This window comes from Colossoma macropomum, unplaced genomic scaffold, assembly GCF_904425465.1.
Source record: "Colossoma macropomum unplaced genomic scaffold, Colossoma_macropomum, whole genome shotgun sequence".
NCBI classification, from domain to species: domain Eukaryota; kingdom Metazoa; phylum Chordata; class Actinopteri; order Characiformes; family Serrasalmidae; genus Colossoma; species Colossoma macropomum.
The window spans coordinates 18,826,931-18,846,725 of record NW_023494793.1 but is presented as its reverse complement, the minus strand read 5'-3'; the positions used below and the strand labels follow the sequence as shown (position 1 = coordinate 18,846,725).

The 19,795-nt window shown below is 39.0% G+C and overlaps 1 protein-coding gene and 1 long non-coding RNA gene across 2 annotated transcripts in view; both read right to left on the bottom strand.

Annotated features, from left to right (window-relative positions):
* Positions 1–9,862, bottom strand: part of LOC118814059 (sialoadhesin-like) — a 31,608-nt gene extending 21,746 nt beyond the window's left edge. The window contains exon 1 of the mRNA XM_036579724.1: positions 9,739–9,862. Within this exon, the coding sequence (XP_036435617.1) occupies positions 9,739–9,862 (124 nt within the window). The remainder of the gene's footprint in view (positions 1–9,738) is intronic.
* Positions 9,863–13,813: 3,951 nt separating this feature from the next.
* Positions 13,814–19,515, bottom strand: LOC118812906. The gene is made up of 3 exons (XR_005007592.1): positions 19,394–19,515; positions 16,471–16,506; positions 13,814–14,037 (listed from the first exon to the last, which is right to left on the bottom strand). It is a non-coding gene; the product is annotated as an uncharacterized LOC118812906 (long non-coding RNA).
* Positions 19,516–19,795: the final 280 nt, after the last annotated feature.

Sequence of the window (19,795 nt, the reverse complement as noted above, 5' to 3'; positions counted from 1 at the left end):
ACTCATTTTCCACTTTTCCACTCCACTCACAATGGAGTTTAGTCTCTGAAGTCTTTTTTTTTTTGGTGCCTCATGCTGTGTTTGAATGAGAGGAGAGCCAGAGAGACCTCAGATCCTCTGAGAGAGACTCAAGTTTCCGGTAAAATGTAAATGTACCTCAAATGTACAACAGTGGTTTTAAGGTATAATTGTGAACCTTAAATACATTTTTCCCAGTGGAAAAGTACAAATTTGTACCTTTTCATAACCTAATGTTTTAAAACAGAACAATACATTCCCTGACTAAAGGTACTGAGATGTACCCTTGAGGGTACCACCCCAGTGACAAGAGGGGTAACTTGTTTTGAGTCTGTATAATAGAAGAAAATCAAACTCAAATGTAATTTCTTCTATTACTTTTAAACTTTATCACCTGTCTGTAATGCACTTTGAGCTGCCACTGCTATGAAAGGTACTCTATAAATAAAGTTATTATTATTATTATTATTATTAGTAGTAGTAGTAGTAGTAGTTGTAGTAGTAGTAGTAGTATTATAGGCTATATATATAATATATAACTTGCCCAAGGGTGCCCAAACTTTTGCATACAGCTGTTCATGAACTATGGGGGCGTTATATGATGAGTGTAAAAATGAGATGTTTACAATTACTGTAATTAGCTGTCATTACATATTTTAACCATAATATTATGTAAACTTTTTACTTATGTAAATTGAAAACTCCTTCTTTTCCTTTTAAAAACTTTGTTTTTACCTTTGCCCTTAGAGTTAATATTTTTTGTATTAATATGTGAGTAAAGGGCAGAATGTGGCCCCAACACAGTACCTTTTTTTAAACGAGTAAAAAAAAATAGATATTAATTTATTTGTTCTGTAATTTTTGTTTTTTGATGGTGTTGCATAACAGAGGAACAGCCAATGCTTTGTGCTACCACAGTCAATCTTATAGGATCTTTTGAAGAAAATAAATGTATATTAGGTAATTCTCACCTTCTCTGTGGTGTTTCAAGTTTTTCATCTTAATTTGGGAATAAGTCACATCATTTGGTCTCCTCACTGCTTCATCTGATACAGAAATAATTTAGATTATATCAAAGGCAATTAAAGAGAAAATATATTTCTGTTATTGTAGAGATGCAGTTCTTACAGTTTCCTTTGCGGTTCTTTTTAGTCACAATCTGAGCGTAAGTTACATCACTGGGCTGAGCTGCAGAATCATCTGGAACAGAAGAAGTTACGCATCAGAGACGCCACTGTGTTCATCATCACATCATCAAAGATATCTCACTTATAAACAAGTATCAACAAAGAAGAGATATATATATACATAGAAATATAGCTGTGTTCCTGTTAAATATGAAATCAATAATCCATAAAGTGATCACTACTTATTACAGAGCAAATAAGATCTTTTAGTGAAACAGTGTAACTGTAACTGTATGTTGGTAATGCAAACTGAGCAGCCTGCAGTGGTTTCTGAGAGAGACCCCCAGACCCTGACAGACTCTGGCTTTGATTGGTGTTCTGCTGATTTCCAGTAGAGGGAGACAGAGATCCTGCAGCTCCACAGTGAAAATAAAAACATAGCTTACAGGCTTTTTGACTTACGTGCATTTGTTGAAGCGAAAATACATCTTTAAATAAGAGATTCAAATATTTTCATATCAGCAGCAGTACAAACAGCACCGCTCACAGAAATCTGTCTTTAGTCAGCTGCATAAACTGATACAGGACAGACCCAGTATGATAATGAGGAAGAAGGTTAAACTTAGTCCTACTGACACTCCGATTATTTCAGATCCAAATCCAGATCCAGATCCAGGACCTAAAGCTGAAGAAAGAAAGATGTGGATTTCCACTTTGTGAACTGTACAGTTAGAGATAGTATCAAATAACATGAAACTGCTGTCACCTGGGACTTCCGTTTGGACGTAGTAGATGATGGCGGCGTAAAGGATTGGCTCCCGCTCACTAAAAGAAAAAAGATTCCCTGAATTCACATTTAATTAAAAGAAAACACTTTCAATCTGTAATGGAACGGGGAGGGAGAACAAGAAGACGCAGAAAGACAAAAAACTCTGAAAAACAAACTGAAGCGACAGATAAAAAAGACGAGGGCAACATGTCGGAGACGGACGATAGCGGCACTGAGGGTGAGCACATGGAAACTGAAACGACTGCTGTTCTCCGCTCAGGTCTGAAAGATGTTGTCAGAGAAATTCACGACTTGAAAACTGAATTAAGGTCTGACCTGGACGCATTCAAAAAGGAATTCAAAAAATTTCAATTTCAAAATAGGTATCAACCAGAGGCTCACAGAGACGGCCACAGAGCTAGCATCACAAGCTACAAGAATTGAGGAAATGGAGCATAGAATGGGCGAAACTGAAATGTGGAAAATGTGAAACCTGGAGACTTAATGTAGGTATTTTAAACAATATATACAATAAAACAATAATTGAACAGATTAAAACAGAAATTAGGAGATATATTGAGGAAAATGATACAGAAGAAATGAACCCTACTATTTTATGGGATGCCCTGAAAGCTGTTTTATGGGGAAAGTCGATAGCACTTACCTCTCTTTAAAAGAAGTTAAAACAAGCTGCATATTCTGAACTGACTGAGAAATTAAGAAGCTTAGAAATACAATATCAAAAAATCAAACAAACACATATCTTACAGCAAATGAAGACCACTCAAGGAGAAATAGCTAATATTTTAAGAGGGGAGGCAGAGAAAAAACTAAGATTTTTAAAGCAGGCATATTATGAGACAGGGGCCAAGGCTACTAGATTACTAGCAAGACGGATACGTAAACTACAGGCTTCAACCACAATACACAAGGTCAGGGATCCCTGTTCTGACCGACAATTGCATAATCCAAAAGAAATTGAGAGTGTACTTAAGGATTACTATAAAAATCTATATACACAACCTCCTGCTTCAGACGAGATAACAATTAGACATTTCCTCAACTCTCTTGACCTACCATCTATCGCACAATCACAGAACAAAAATCTCATAGTTACTATTACACCTGAAGAAGTATCCGAAGCCAGACTTAAGGCTAATAAGTTTCCAGGTGTCGATTGTTTCCCAGCAGAATGGTATAGGACTTTTAGAGAAGAATTAACCCCCCTACTTACTTCATCTTTTAACTGGACCCTTAAAGAAGGACAGTTGCCACCTTCATGGAAAGATACAATAATATCATTAATTCCCAAAGATGGGAAAGATCCAGAGTACTGTAGCAATTTTCGTCCTATATCTCTTCTCAATGTAGATTACAAGATATATACCTCTATTATTGCTAAAAGATATAGGACATTTATGCCAGATCTAATTGATGAAGATCAAACAGGCTTTATCATAGGTCGTCAAACGCAAGACAACATCAGAAGAACTCTGCATGTTATAAATTAAATACAAAAGAAGGGGATGAGTGCTGTGCTGATAAGTCTTGATGCTGAAAAGGCTTTTGATAGTGTGAATTGGAATTTCTTATATTTAGTGTTAGAGCGATTTGGTTTTAGCAAAGATTCAATTAAGTGTATCAAAACTATATATCAAAACCCAACAGCTAGGATAAAAATTAACGGTAGCCTAACAGACAGGATAAACAAACTGGTTATCAACAGCCATGTTGGAGGATGTGTGGGAATAAGGAGGCCAGTCATATTTTTTGGAAATGCAATATACTGTACTCTTTTTGGGAAAATGTATACGAAAATGTGGTTAAAGAGATTTTGGGTTATTCAGTCCCTAAAGAATTCAGAGTTATGTATCTTGGACATATAGATGAACATGTTATGGATAATGATAAATATTTGACAATAATACTTCTGACAACCAGCAAAAAAGCAATAACACAAAATTGGTATAAAATTGAACTCCCCTCAACAGAACAGAGGGTGGAAATTGTCAGACAAATCTATATACTAGAAAAAATGACTTACCAACTTCGATTGAGGGAAAACATATTTGCAAACAAGTGGCGTAAATGGACAACATATGACACCATAAGGGATAAATAGACATGAATGCAAGGATATAGCATTTTTAAACATGATCATTTGATAAGAGTTTTGTAACCATAGACAACCCCTTTCTCTCTCTTTTATTTATTTATTTATTTATTTATTTATTATTATTATTATTTTTTTTTATTTTTCCTCTCCCCACCCCCCCCTTTGTTCCCCTTCTTTTTTCCTGGTGCTGTCCTGTCTGTGATGTTTCATCATTGTATACATCTTACATCTATGTCTACTTGTGTTAAAAAAAAACAAAAAACTCAATAAACACTTAAGTTAAACTTAGAAACTGCTGTCACCTCTGACTGAGAGCCAGCTCTTTGGTGACTCTCCTTTCTCTGGGTGTTTACAGTGGTAGAGACCTTCATCTGACTTTGAGACAGTACGGATGATCATCTCTCCTGTAGTCTGGGTCTGGAGCAGTGATCCATCTTTATAGAAATCAGCTGTGAGGTTTGAGGGCTTTGTGGAGCGACATAAACAGCGGAGAGTCAGAGAATCTCCCTCAGACACAGGATGGACAGGACTGTCCAGAATCACATCACCATCTGTAGGAGAGAGGAAGTGATATAAAGTGAAGTAAAACCTTCTTAGTTTTACATTTTAACTAGAAATTGTACTTTAGAGTAGCAGGTCAGTTCTTTAGTTAGAGGTTGGTAATTTACTAAGAATCAAAAGGAAACAATGAACTTTTAAAAAGAAACAATAAAAATAAACAACTCTGATGGGACACAATGTAACTAATTATGTATTTTATCAGAGTTCATTAATAAGTGCATTCATGTAGACCCATCACTCAGGTAGTGATAGAAGTCATAGAATTAAGTTTATAGATTATTCATAGAAGTCATAGAAATAAGGGCTCTACAATGTCCTCCTATACTAAGGTGTTAATCTAGTATTGAAGTATTTACATTTTTAACAATTAATTAATTAAAAAGCTTTCATGAAAATTCTGTATTGAACCCCTATTAGTGCTTAGATTAATGGAGACTCACTGTGCACTGTGATGTTGAGAGGATCACTTCCTCCTCCAGATTCAGACAGTAACTCCAGTGAGGGATGTGTAGAGGGAGCTGATGTTGCATGTAGATCCTGTAACTGATGAACAATCTGACACCTCCCCACTGTGTGTGTATCGCCTCACTCTCCATCCAGTAGAGTCACTCTGTCCCTCACAGCTCAGTGAGAGAGAGCCAGCACTAAAGTGTTGAGTTCTGCTGGGACTGATGATCAGAGAGGCTGCAGGAGATGAACCTGAACATGCACACAAGTTACACATGTAGCATGATGATAAATACTAATGCTAAATACTAACATAACTGAATGGGTTTGATAAATACAACATACATATACTAATTCATCATATTTCCTCACCAGTGATCCATAGTGTCTGTGCAGTGCTGTACTGTGTCTGATAGGCTGGTTCTCCTCTCTCTGCTCTGCACACATAAACTCCTATGTGATTTAGAGCAGCAGGACTGAGAGTGTAGGAGCCTCCAGCTTCTCTTCTGCTGTCTGACAGGAGCTCTACATGATACAGAACATTGTCATGAATGTCTCTTATTTGTTGTAAGCCTTGTCTGTAGAGAACAGCTCTGTACCAGCTGAATGTCCAGCCTGTAGAGGAGCCTGTAACCTCACAGCTTAGAGTCGCTGAGTCTCCTTCAGTCAGCCAGCTCTGTGGAGACACACTCAATACTGCCTGAGCTACATCTGACAGAGAGAACATGGAGAATATAATAGACTAAATCAAGTTTATACACAGTGATAAGATCATTACATACAGTATAATTAATGAGAATATTAAAACAAATCCACAGACTCACCAGACACAGTCAGTGTAACAGCATCGCTGATCTCTGAGCTCTGAGAGTCATGTTTTCTTTCTCCTCTGCAGGTGTATTTACCACCGTTAGACTATGTAACAGAGCTGATTGTGAACTCCTGTGTTCTTCTGTTTGGGGACAAACTGCCATCTTTATACCAGCTGTAAGTCCACTCAGTGTCTCCTCCTCCTCCTCACATCTCAGAGTGACCGCCTCTCCTTTAAACACCTGTTTATCAGGCTTTATGGACACTGTTTTTGAAATAAACCTACAGCTTTTAAGATTAAATTATTAACCTTTGATTCTTTTTCCATTATTGAAGTAAGAGCCAAAGATCTGAGATTAAATTATTAATCTTGCACAGTTCTCTGCAAGAGTGAGAGTCTTTCAGTCATTTATTTTTCATTTTATGTTATTCATTTATTAACAGAAGAATACACCGTCTTAGAAGTTTTCATTTTCTCAAAATCCAAATAATCCCACACAGGTTCAGTGATGTTGAGGTCTGTGGTGGTCAGTCCATTGTTCTAAGAACACCAGCAGAATTTTTATTAGATAAGCAAGTCTTCATTTTCTCATCAGGGTGTTTGGGGTTGTTATGTTTCTGTACAATTAATTTCTTCCCAATTGAACATCTTTGTAACGGTCATGGGCATCACTCAGCCAGTTTTAGACCTTTCCAAATATACGTGCATTACCTGTTCAAAATCATCTATATTTTATTCTCATATGTTTTTCATTATTATAGACGTGTCATCACATCTACAAATTCACAAGATGCTGTGATAACAGGGTGCAACCTTGAGGCTGTCACCTAGCTTATTAAGCATGGATCAAATCACACTCTTTATGATTGTATTAACTGAGACTGTACTGATCTAAAATCTGAGTATTTTAATAATATATTTAGGACCATGCAGTTTAACTAAAAGAAAGGACAGAGCATTGCTTGACTTCAGTACCTTTGCTTGATCTGTGCCTCTTGTAAGTGGATGGATAAAGTGTTTAAGTCATACTAGCTCTGAACTTAATACAAACTACAAAAAGCCAAATCTACCATGTGCCACTTTGACCAAATAGCCATTTTCATACATTTTCTGGCTGTTGCTCCTATAAAAGTCCATAAGGAACAGCCAGCAAAATTCTTCTGGGGGACTATGCCCCCAGACCCCAGTCTTAGCCTCCCTACCCATAAACGTCTATGCTCCTGCTGAGGGTGTTGCATGATGTATTAAAATTTGTTTGTTCTCATTGTTCTCATGAAGCTTCAACCAAAAATAATCCACCAACTCCAGATTCCCAAACCTGCACTGATCCTCCCCAAAAAGTAGACATACTGCAACACACAGACATGTAAACTCCACACAGAAAGGACCCTGGTCACCCAAGCTGGCAACTGAACACAGGCCCTTCTTGCTGTGAGGCAACAGTTCTACTTTATGTTATCTTATTTTCTTGTAAATGTCGATCAAAGTTTAGTGAACTTTGCCTGCCTCTAAAACGTCTTCTGATTTTTGACTATGTTACTGTGCACCAAAGGGCAGGGGGAAAAAAAAGCGAATAATATCAAGTTTCACCACCCACACCTGTAATTGGACAAAACACTCAGCTAGCTCAGATATCCTCACTGATGCTATTTTTTCTCTTGGAAATACATCACACATTAGGAAAATCGATTGTTTTTATCGTGTGGCTCACATCCTGATGTGACTACTCTGTTAGCAGTTTGTTAGAAAACAAGTGAGAACACTGCCATTCAAACTCAGTGTAATTCTAACCAAACTGTGGTGTAGTTTGTTTAAAATATGACCACAAAACAGACCAAACACCAAATGAACCATCACCTCTTCTCTGCCTATTTTACTGTGTGATGCGCACGGCACATGGAAAAAAAGGGTGCCGGGTCTGTTCTCTAAACACTGCGGCATCTCTTCCCCTTCGTATGCGCAGCCTGTGTGAAAGCGCTGACCAATTAGCATGGGTGCTGAAATGAAAAACAAGACTTTTCGTGCCGCTCACACCACACAGAAGCAGTATGTGTGAATCTCACATGTGAATCACGTGATCTGTTGCTTTGCAACTCTTTAGAATGACTTCATTTTAACTGTTTTACTGTTATCCTTTTATATTGATTGTATGTATGATTTAGTGATCGTTCTTCTTTATTTAGACTATTCATTAATTTGCGAGATTTCTCTTCATGCGGGGTTTGGCCAGCTCCCGCTTGCAGTGGGCTGGTTTTCCACCCCATCCTGTGCACAAAATTAGTCCCATGCTGCAAGATATAGTGCCAGGTCCAGAGTGCAGACCTCTAGTCTAGACTAGTGTATAGAACCTCTGCAATCAGATCTGAGAAACTTGTCTTTTGTTTTGTCCACGTGTTTATGTAGTTTGTTTTGTGTCTCCCTTATGCCTCTTCAAGTCATGCTTAGAGATAGAGTTAAAGAAGTCTGTCACATGGCCAAAGACAGATTAATTCACTTTAATCTTAGCACCACCGAGGAAATTAGTTTACAGGTAGCATCATGTAGCCTCCAAATCTGAGCATACGCGGAACTGTCACCCGGTTGAGACTCGGAAGTCTAGCCTGGTCCCAAGAACTTTGGAACTACACTCGCTGTGCTGCCACCCACCTGGCCGTTTCGTTCTCTTACAAACCCACTGTTGCGAGCAGGCCCACCACCTGGAAGTAATGAAGCGTTCCTCCCAGGGCTGCTGCCAAATACAGCCAGCCTGATCACTGACGCCACTACAAATATATGCCTGTCCCGCTGCTTACATGGTGCAAGAGTGTGTGAGGACCCATTCTACACTTCAGGGAAGGTCCAGCTCAGCTTCTCAAAGTAAGGCAGCGGTCTCTGTTCATGCGCTCAGCTGGTGACACTCTTTAATCTACTAGGTTTAGACCTCTTTTTGAGATACATATAAACATATATCAGCTAACTCCAGCCTTCCCTTACATTCATGTTTCAAAGTTTTTGACTCACCCTTCCCCAGAAGGATGCATTAAGTCTTATTAGTTAATGCGAGTCATGAGCTTGATCACATTGAGTTCTGTGTGCTCTTATAATCAACTAGATCATTGACAGTAATTAGAATTTTGTTATTTGATATTTAGCCCGATGAACTGTCCTTTGATCGAGGAATCCTTCATGTAAGCATGTTTCTTTACTTCCTGTGGTTAGTTGTGCTAGATGACTCGAGTTACCCTAGATTTTCATTTGAGGTTAAAGTAATAATAAAATTACTGCTATTGCTTATTTCATCTGTATGACTGTTCTACTATTGTTATCACATCCTCATCAGTGTAATGTTATTTCTGCCTTGAAGACTTAAACATCAAGCTGGTCTTTCTTTTTGAGTCTGTTCATGTGACATTAATATGTAAAGATGTATGACGGGTTCCGTCTCTCTTCTGCTACTTCTTTCACTTTTAATTAAAACATTTTAAGTAGTGCAGCTTTAATGATAGAAATGAAGTGAGAAAGACACCACACTCAGTCAGTGTAACAGCTTCACTGGTTTGTGTGTATATTCGGTCTGTTGATTGCAAGAAACATGCAGAACAATATTTTGCAACATTAGTTGTGCTATGAGTACATTAGTTGTGCTATGTGACCCCTGAGTAAATAAATTTGATGAGAACTCAGTCAAAACTTAATAAAGGATATTTCTTTTGAGGATGTGAGTGAATGATCTACTATGTCGTCATATCTTCTTTTAAACTATTTTTGGCTTTACTGGGTGAATCGTTGCAGTACAAAAATACTACATTTTAGTGTGTTCTTTCCCTGCTACCTCTTTCAATTTTCATAACAAATCTTCTATAGTTCAGCTTTACTGATGAAAATTATGTATGAAAGTTGCTACACTCACCTGATACAGTCAGTGTAACAGCTTCACTGGTGTGTGTGTATATTCGGCCTGTTGACTGTGTTCCCTTACAGGTATAAACACCTGCATGAGGACACCTCCCTGACGCTTGGAGTCGTTCCAACATGCTTTAAACAGTCAGTCATCATCCCTGTCCCAAAGAAACCACAGCCAGCCTGCCTTAACGACTATCACCCAGTAGCCCTCACATCAGTCGAGCTGAAGTGCTTTGAAAAGCTGATCAGAGACTTCATCACCTCTTCACTGCCAGTCTCCATGGATCCACTACAGTTTGCATACTGACCCAACCATGGTACAGATGATGTCATAACATATGCTCCACACAACACTGTCTCACCTGGACACTAGGAGGGATAAGTTTGTTAAAATGCTGTTTGTTGACTACAGCTCAGCATTTAACACAATTATCCCTTCCAAACTCCACACCAAGTTGGACGATCTGGAACTTTATCTATCCCTGTGTCACTGGATCTTCAACTTCCTGACAGACAGACCACAAGCTGTGGAAAGGTAGGAAAACACACCTCACCAACCCTCACCCTCAGCACTGGAGCCCCCCAGGGCTGTGTCCTGAGCCCCCTGCTGTATTCACCATTGTCAAGTTTGCTGACGACACTGTTGTAGTGGGTCTGATCTCTGACAATTTTGAGAGGACCTACCTGGAGGAGAATAAGCACCTGGAGAACTGGTGTCAGGATAATAATTTCCTCCTTAACGTCAGCAAGACTAAGGAGCTGATAGCGGACAACAGCAAGAAGCAGACGAGGAGCTACCATCCTGTATGGATAAATGGAGCTACAGTGGAAAGAGTAGACAGTTTCAAATACTTTGGAGTTCACATCTCGCAGGACCTGTCACTGTCTGGCCACATCAACTCTCTGGTGAAGAAGGCCCACCAGCGACTTCAGACTGCCCTCCAAAGTGTTATGGAACTTCTACACCTGCAGCATTTAAAGCATCCTCACAGGGAACATCATAGTCTGGTTTGGAAACAGCACCGGGTGGGACAGAAGGGATCTTGAGGGGGTGGTGCGGTCAGCTGAACGCATTATTCAGACCAAGCTCCCTGACCTGCAGACTGTCTATAGCAAACAGTCCTAAATCAAAGCCAGGAGGAACATGAAGGACCTCAGCCACCCCAACAATGGACTCTTCTCTCTGTTGCGGTCAGGAAAGCACTTTCGTTCCCTGAAGGCAAACTCAGAGAGAATGAGGAGGAGCTTCTTCCCACAAGCAAACAGAACAAATAGGACCACTTCACACACATACACACCAATCACACACAGGACTCTGCACTGAACACTGATCACTTATAATTTATTTATACTACCTCTTGCTCAGTTGCACAGCATTATGTTGCTCTTTCACTTTGCACATTTTGCACCTTGCACTTTACTTCCCAAATGCCATGTGTACATTGCACATTTCATATATTCATTGTGTTCTAATGTATATTTCATAAATGGATATTTAGTTAGATCTTTTCTATACAATATTGTTCCTTTATTTGACTGCTGTTTCTTATTACCTTATTGCTTTTATTTCTTATTACCTTTTTGCTTATTATTCCTTATTGCGTCAGGTGAGTGGGCAGTTATTCAAGCATTTCACTGCTAGCTGTACTATGTATGACTATGTATGTGACAAATAAAACTTGGAAACTTTACTTAAGTGTGACCTTGTCCAGTTTTTGTAAAATTGCTTCAATGGAATTCGAGCAGCTAGCAACGAATTTGCATATTCATCAGAAGTTGAGTACGAAAACCTTTTTTCCCCCCTTAGCACCTCCTTAAATCCGCATCTCAAAGTTTTTTTAAAACGAAAACAGGAAGTCAGCCAGTCAGTTGAGGAGACATGAGAAGAGAGAGACAACATGTGACCGCGACAAAGAAGCCCTCTTTCTTTTCTGACCAACACAGCAGTTTAGTTCTGCAGATCTTAAGTTTTAGTTGTTTTAGTTTCATGTCTCAGTTCGTTTCATTTTTGTCCAGTTTGATTTTTTTCATTAACTTGGTAATCTTGAAATGTTGGTAACTGCTAGACTGTTAAATAGCTGCATCTAGCTGCAGTTGTTTTCATGTTTTGTCGATTCATTGTAAAAGTCTAATTGGCAATGATAGGTCACTGTGAACATAGTATAAGAGTAGAAATAGAAGTTAGTACAGCACTGACTGAAATACTGTGCATTAAAAGAGTCTGCTCCAGCGGCTCAGCGTAAAGCTGTGGCCGACTTCACCAGCTAAAAACCACTGCAAGCAAGCTCAAGAGCCACCTCACCAGATACTGACATGAGCCAGCTGAAAGCCCGCCTCGCCCTTTTGGTCTGGTCAGATGCGGCGCCCATGAGGTTCATTCTTCGTCGGCCTCGCCTTCGACCCATGGACCCTTCTCCAGCACATGCGAGGAGGCATTACCGTCTGTTTGTTTGGTGAATTTACGACCTCCGGTTTCTCTTCATAACTGGTTATCTAATATTTAGTGTCTATATATCTTTTGTAATCCATCATTTACGGCTTATATACTTCTATCAATAAACAACCCTTTATTAAAGTCATCACTGGTGATTATGTGCATGTAAATACCACAATTCGGTCAAATCTGACTCCTGGACCGCAGATAAACCCTTACCTGAGCATAATTAAAATATCTGTGTGTAGCACGGCATGTGCTACCCCAGGCTCAAGGAGGACGCTGGAGGCAGGGTTCAGGGTTGCAGCAGCCATATTTCTTTAATCACACAAAATAAACAATACAAACTCAAACAACCCAACACTGCTCTATGCTAGGCTGGCCACTTTTCAGTGGCTTCAGCCAGACTTTTCAGTCCTTCTCCTAAATAAGCTCTTCTGTCTCTGTCTCTGCCGCTGCTGCTGCTCGTCCCTCTCTCTTTCTCTGTTCCCTCTCAGCTCTTTTAAAAGGCGCTCACGCTGCCAGCCCCTGAGCCGAGAGGGAAGGAGAGCTCGCCACTCCGCCTCCCCGTCACCACCCCCAGCTTGCAGCTCAGCCGCCCGGGTCGAACGTGAGATGTAGGGGGCGGGGGTCCAGGCGGCGGAGCTCGGGACTCGCTCCTTGCCCTGGTGCCTCTCGTTGCTGGCACCGTCGTCGTCTTCCTCCTTCAGCCGTCACTCGCGTCACTCGGGGGAGCCTGGGCTTTGCGCTCCGCCCCCTCCCCACTCGTGGCTCTCTCCCTGGCGTCCTGGCCGAACACCCAGCGGCGACGAACCTCGGGGGGGCGGGTGCATACCACACTGTGTTTTATGCTAAGTGGGAAATTAGATGGTTTCAGTGGCTCAAGGTTTTTGTGCCTCAAAATAAGTCTCAAAATAAGTGTGGCTAAGAGCAGACACAGGATTTAGAGATTTTCAGTCCTCTCTGAATTAAATGTTTATTTGCATTAAACATGCAGAAAAATATATATTTTTTTGGTCTCTCTGTTCAAAGATGACAAATACTTTTGAAAGGTAAATGCATCATTCTACTGAAATTATTCAGAGTTAAAACCTCATTTTGGACCTGGACTTTAGACTAAAATTCTTTTGCTTTTAGTGAAACTATACCTTAATTAACATTGTTTCTGTAGTGATAAGTTTAGCTAATTTGAAGTATCAATTCCAAAATGTTAGCCAGTACATCATTATCACAGCTTTAAACAGTTGTACATACATAAAATCATAACATTTTTCATTAAAACAACAAGAAGTTTACTTAATTGCTGAATATACGTATTTTGGTAGTGACAGTTCTTAAGTCTTTGGGACACATTTACTTCAAAACAATGAAATCTACCTGTTCTCTCTGTGGCCACGAGAGACAGAGATGCCGTCTCACTTTATAAATACTTTATTTTTTGTTTTTTTCCCCACTGTGGGACTGCAGTTTGAACAAATTTAGGAGAAGAGTGCATAGATACTCTGAAGGTTCATGAAATTATTTCAAAACATCAATATGAATATTATAGAACCATTTTATATATTTGTTTTCATAGTCATTCTAAAATCAAGTCATTTGTCTAAAATGAAACAAAATATATGACACACCTACTACTGTAATCCTGACAGGATCACTGTATTGTGTAAAATAGTTTTCCATGCGTGCTGCACACCTGTACTCTGTTCCTCCTTGTTTTGACAGTGATACAAAACAAGGAGTTCAGATAATGTTGTACATCCTGAGAGTTTTTCTTCCATATAAACTTCTCTCCAGTAGACTGCAGCATCTCACAGCTCAGAGTAACTGTGTCTGGGCTCTGAAGCTCCACCCTCACAGTTGGTTTGAGTGGTGCTGTTGATATAAAATGAGGTCAGCAGAGCTGCTTTACTCTTTATAATATAAGAAGTAGATTATCATCCTAATCACATGATTTGAGACTAATGAGTTTAATGTTTCTATGCTCTATGAATGTGTTTGTTCAGTCAGGCTGCACTTTAACTTCTGAATTTGTCTGTTCTTTAAAAACCCTTTATCATCTTTGACCTATTATGCATTGACACACTGTAAAAAGTGGCTCATCAGATCAACCTAGACTTCATGTGGTAACAAGCAAATGAAGTAGTTTTATTCAACTTCATTCAAACTTCATTGAAATTACACTGATTAAAAGAATTGTATTTATTTAGTTTGAATAAAACTAGTTCATTTACTTTTTACCAAATGAAGTAATTTTTTTAGGTTGATCTGACGAGTCATTTTTTACAGTGCAACGTTAGCTTCAATTACAATTTGCACTTGCTTTCAATATAAAAGGTGTGTGTTATCATTTTTCATGTATTTGGAACACTACAGGTCCATAACCAGGATTAAGATTTATTGAGGATCATGTTGCAAAAATGTTATCTACTTCACACACTGAGTAAACCACACTGCCAGATATGTGCAGAAACAGAAGTGCTGTTTTCTAAACTCCTTTGTTTTTTTCACCACTTTATTACTGCTTTATATACACTTTAAAAAAATGGCTCGTCAATTCAACCTTAAAGTAGTTAATTTACTTGTTACCACTTAGCCATTTTTACAGTGTACCTATTTCAGATGAAAATAAATGATAAATTAAGTAGTTAAATAATTCACAGAATAAAAGAGTCAAACTGGAATCAAAGCAGTGAAAGAATGGAAAGAAACAAACAGATGAAATGGGTACACTGTAAAAAAAAAAAGGCTCATCAATTAAACCTAAAAACATTACTTCATGTGGTAACAAGTAAATGAACTAGTTCAGTATAGTTTCACTTTTGTTTCATTTAGGTTAGTTTTATTATTATTTTTTATTCATGACAATAAATAGAACTGCTTAACATTCAAAAATTAAAACCAGTCAGTTTATATTGTATTATAGAATCATATTAGTTAAACTACATGAAATATTAGTTTAATGATGCATCGCACATTGACTTTCCAAAAATCAAATAAATGCATTAATTACATACATATTCACTGGGAGAGAACTCCCTCATAACACCCACATGTAGCCAACTGAAGAGGGAAGATGTGTCCACATCCGCTGACGCACCAGAGCAGCGTAAGTGCAGCATTATTGTGATTTCAGTGTCAATCATACTTCAGAGAGGTGAAGTTCACACAGTCATCATCCTGTGCTGGCAGAGTCTTCACTGTGTATGAGCATCATAACTAACTTGTATTCTTTGTCATTCTTAAGGGGCAGATTTACTAAAAGAGGCACTAATTATTGACTGCATACCTACACTTTGTGCTGGAGGGCATCTCAGTCTCAAGTCTGGTCAAGACTGTACATTAATGATCTGAGTGCAGAGACTCCATCTGAGGTAACTGGAATGCAACTTTTTATTCCTGTCATATTTCTGTCAATACAAATAATCCTTTATCTTCATGTTTTATTAAATCTGTTCACTGCTAGATGAACTGCTAAAATGTTTTTATCCTCTGATTACGGTTCAAACTGTAATTAACTTGAAATAATGACTTATTTTCCCAAGATTTTGATTTAGTAGGTCCAATAATGACTAACAGAACAAAGAACAAGTTATTACTCTTGAACTTGAGTATCATGCTGAGAACATTTAGAATTCCTGCTCCATTGGGAACTGTATGATTGTGTCTTGTGGTGATTATGTAACAAGTAGCTTTAGTAATGCAGTGACTGCAGAGCCAGAAGAGTTTCACAGTAGTTTTGGAAAGTAAACCTTCTATTCATTATTCAGACAAAACTTGTTCCTAAAAGAATAGTTCAGTAAAAAATCTAATTAAAATGATTAACCACTTACCCCAGATACAGACGATAAGACAAGACATGTTTGATATCTGACATGTTCTTTAGTGTACAGTAGGAGGTTCTAGGCTAACACTGGAACTGAACTCCAAGCTTATCTGGGTAAATACCTGCCACAATTGACTTTTACAATTGATTTACATAGTCAGATATGTTACCACTGATTCCCTGATGATGCTTGTTAATTTACTTGTCACCACATGAAGTACTTTTTTTTTTAAGTAGATCTGAGGACCCACTTTTTACAGAGTACACTTTGCCAACACATCACAGAGCTGTTTCTACATCATAATTAAAGTTATGAAGAAAAAAGAAACACAAACCTTCAGGAACTACCATTGATAAGACCTCAGTGTTCTCATAGCTAGTTGTGGAAATTATTGTGTATTAAATGTGAAGAATAAGATGTGTATGCAGGTGTACATGAGAGCTAATTAACTAATCCAGTAGATGTTCATGAAATGATTTACCTTGAGTTTGTCCACAGTGGAAGAGCACAATCAGCACTATAGTAGGAGAGAAACAAAAGACATAATGCATTATTGTAAAACTGTTAGCTGCTATTACAGGTAGAATGTATAATGAACTGTTAAAATCACAAGTTTATCACAAGAGTAAGTCAACTAAATTATCATTTCTTTAACCAGTCTGGGCAAAAGCAGCGCTCAACCTAACGCTGGGCAAAATGTAACTTACTTACGTAGTTAAACAGACTCTGCAGTCTGCTGAAAGCTCATGACGCAGCCTTCAAATCTAGCAACAGTGAAGAACTTAAAACTGTCAGACACAACCTAAAGGCTGGAATCATGGCTGCAGACACAAGAATGGCACACAAATTGTAGCCTTCAATGCCAGCTTACATCCCCAAGACATATGACAAGGAATCCAAGCAGTCACTGACCATACGGAGGAGCCAGCACTCATAAAGTGAGGAGAGCACTGATGAAGGTCTCAGCTCAGAAAGTAGCAGGTCCAGACGGCATTCCAGGTCTGGTCCTGAGAGCGTGTGCCAACCAGCTGGCTGCCACTTTCACTGACATCTTTAACCTTTCCCTGGCACGGTGTTTTGTTCCCGCCTGCTTTAAAGCCACATTCATCAGTTTGCCTACAGCACAAAAAGATCTACTGCAGTCAACCACTTGGATAAAACGAACACCTATGTCAGAATGCTGTTTACTGACTTCAGCTCTGCCTTCAATACCATCACCCCCTCTAGATTGAAGTGGGAGTAGAGTGCACTCATCACTGAGTATCGAAGGGACGATGGTGGAAAAGAAGAGCAGTTCCTCAATGTCCTTATAGTCACATCACACCTGGTCACTCAACACATCACACAATGTCAAAAAGGCCCAACTTGACCTCCACTGAAGGCTGAAGAGAGTCAACCTGCCACAACAGCTCCTCTGCAACTTCTACAGGTCCACTGTAAAGAGCATCTTGACAAGCTGCATCACAGTCTGGTATGGCAGCACACTGCTGCTGGACATAAGACACTGCAGAAGGTGGTGAAAACTGCCCAGCACATCACTGCAGCTACCTCCCACCCATACAGGACATCTACAACAAGAGATGTCTGAGGAAAGCCAGCAATATCTCCTCTGAGCCACTGCCTGTTTCAACATGTGCCATCAGGAAAGATGGTACCGGAACATCCGAGCCAGAACCACCAGATTCAAAAACATTTTTATTTGCAAGCTATTAAACTGGTCACACCAGCAACACCAACCAGAACATAAATACACATTATGGACTGTTAATGATCTAAACCCTGATCCTCCCAGCTTACTCAACATATCTAAACTAGCTCATGGGACTGTATACACAGTGCACTTTGAACTGGAGCTCTCTAACACAATTAAGCTTTATACTGTCTATACCTGAATGTTTATACTGTAAGCTGTATGCATGAACATGAAGCTGCTAATGCTCATTTACCTGCATTGTACACTTTGTGAATATAATGTGATGCTCTTTACAAACACTTACAATTTCCACACCTGACCTGGTTTACCTCAACATACACTGTAAAAAGTGTAACAGATCTACTTAAAAAAATTACTTCATGTGGTCACAAGCAATTGGACTAGTTTTGTTCAACTCAAAAAATTACTTTGGTTGAAATGATCATTCATTTAAAGTATTTATTTAGGTTGAATAAAACTAGTTAAATTGCTTGTTACCACATGAAGTATATTTTTTAAGTAGATCTGACGAACCACTTTTTACGGTGTACGGTACACATTTCAAATTAAATACATTTTCACTTAGAAAATGAACAAAACATTTTGATAAAGTACAGCAGCAGCACAACTATTGATGTCATATTAATAAAACATTTCAGTTTTTAGAGCTGATATTTGTTGATTTAATTTGAGGCCAAAAATCAATTTCCAAGTGTTACCAAAAATTAAACTACTAGACTTTTCTGGCTCTTACAACAGGCCACTCAGTCTGTTATACAGTGAAGTATTACAGTCACTTACACGACACTAAGAGCTCAAAATTAAGTTTATGTTTAAAACTGATGGGCAAAATAAACTGACATGGTTTGAGTAACTGTAGAGTTACTGTTCTGTTGTTTATAAACACATACATTCCTGTAGAGCAGGTGAGGTTAGCATGTCTGAGGGGATGTAGAGGAGTCAGGGAGAGAGAGGAGGGTTGGAGGGCTGTGTTTGTCTGTACATGTATTTGGCTACTACTGAGGAAGTAAATGAGTATTTTGCTCAATACGCAGTGAATCCTTTACATACTAACATGACAATAACAACTCCAAACTGTATAAGCTGTGTAAAGTGATGTATTTTAATTAAAGAAAACAGCATCTTTAGTGCTCTGAACCAACTTGTAAAATGCAACTTGGTTCACAGGATTGTGCAAAAGCAGTCAGTGCAGAATCCAGTCACCACAGAACCACACTCAGCAGGTGGGAACAAGATAACTCACACAATACCAACTTTTGAATAGAGGGGTTTCTAAAACACAGTAAACAGGCAGACACCCAGGGGAATGTAGGCTGAAGAGAATGACAGCACACAAATGTTAGATTAAACAAGGTAGATAGACAAACGAGTTTTACTAACAAATATCAAGTAAAGCTGACAAGTCTTAACAGACTGTACTAAAAACTTGTTTCCAAAAAAGTTGAGACGCTGTATAAAATGTTAATAAAAACAAAATGCAATGATATGCAAATCATTTAAACCCTATATTTAATTAAAAATAGTGCAAAGACAACATTTCAAATGCTAAATTTTAATGTGTTTTGAAAAATATAGGCCAGCAAGTGAGAGGTGCAAACTCCAAAGTTCTAGGTAATTATTTTAGTTAACATGATGTAAGTATGATGTAAGTTTCAGCTGTACAAAGTGAAGTTATTGTGAGTGAACTTACTGAGTGAAATACTGTGAATGAAGAGCAGTTAATTCTGAGTTCTCAGTGGATCCATCCATCCATCCATCATCTAAACCCCTTATCCTTCTGGGTCACGGTGGGGTGCTGGAGCCTATCCCAGCTGTCATGGGCGGAAGGCAGGATACACCCTGGACAAGTCGCCAGTCCATCGCAGGGCAGACAAACAGACATACACAGTCACACATACATTCACACCTAGGGGCAATTTAGCATGTCCAATCAGCCTGACTGCATGTTTTTGGACTGTGGGAGGAAACCGGAGTACCCGGAGGAAACCCACACAGACATGGGGAGAACAAGCAAACTCCACACAGAAATGACCCTGGTCACCCGGCCGGGAATCGAACCCAGGCCCTTCTTGCTGTGAGGCGACAGCGCTAC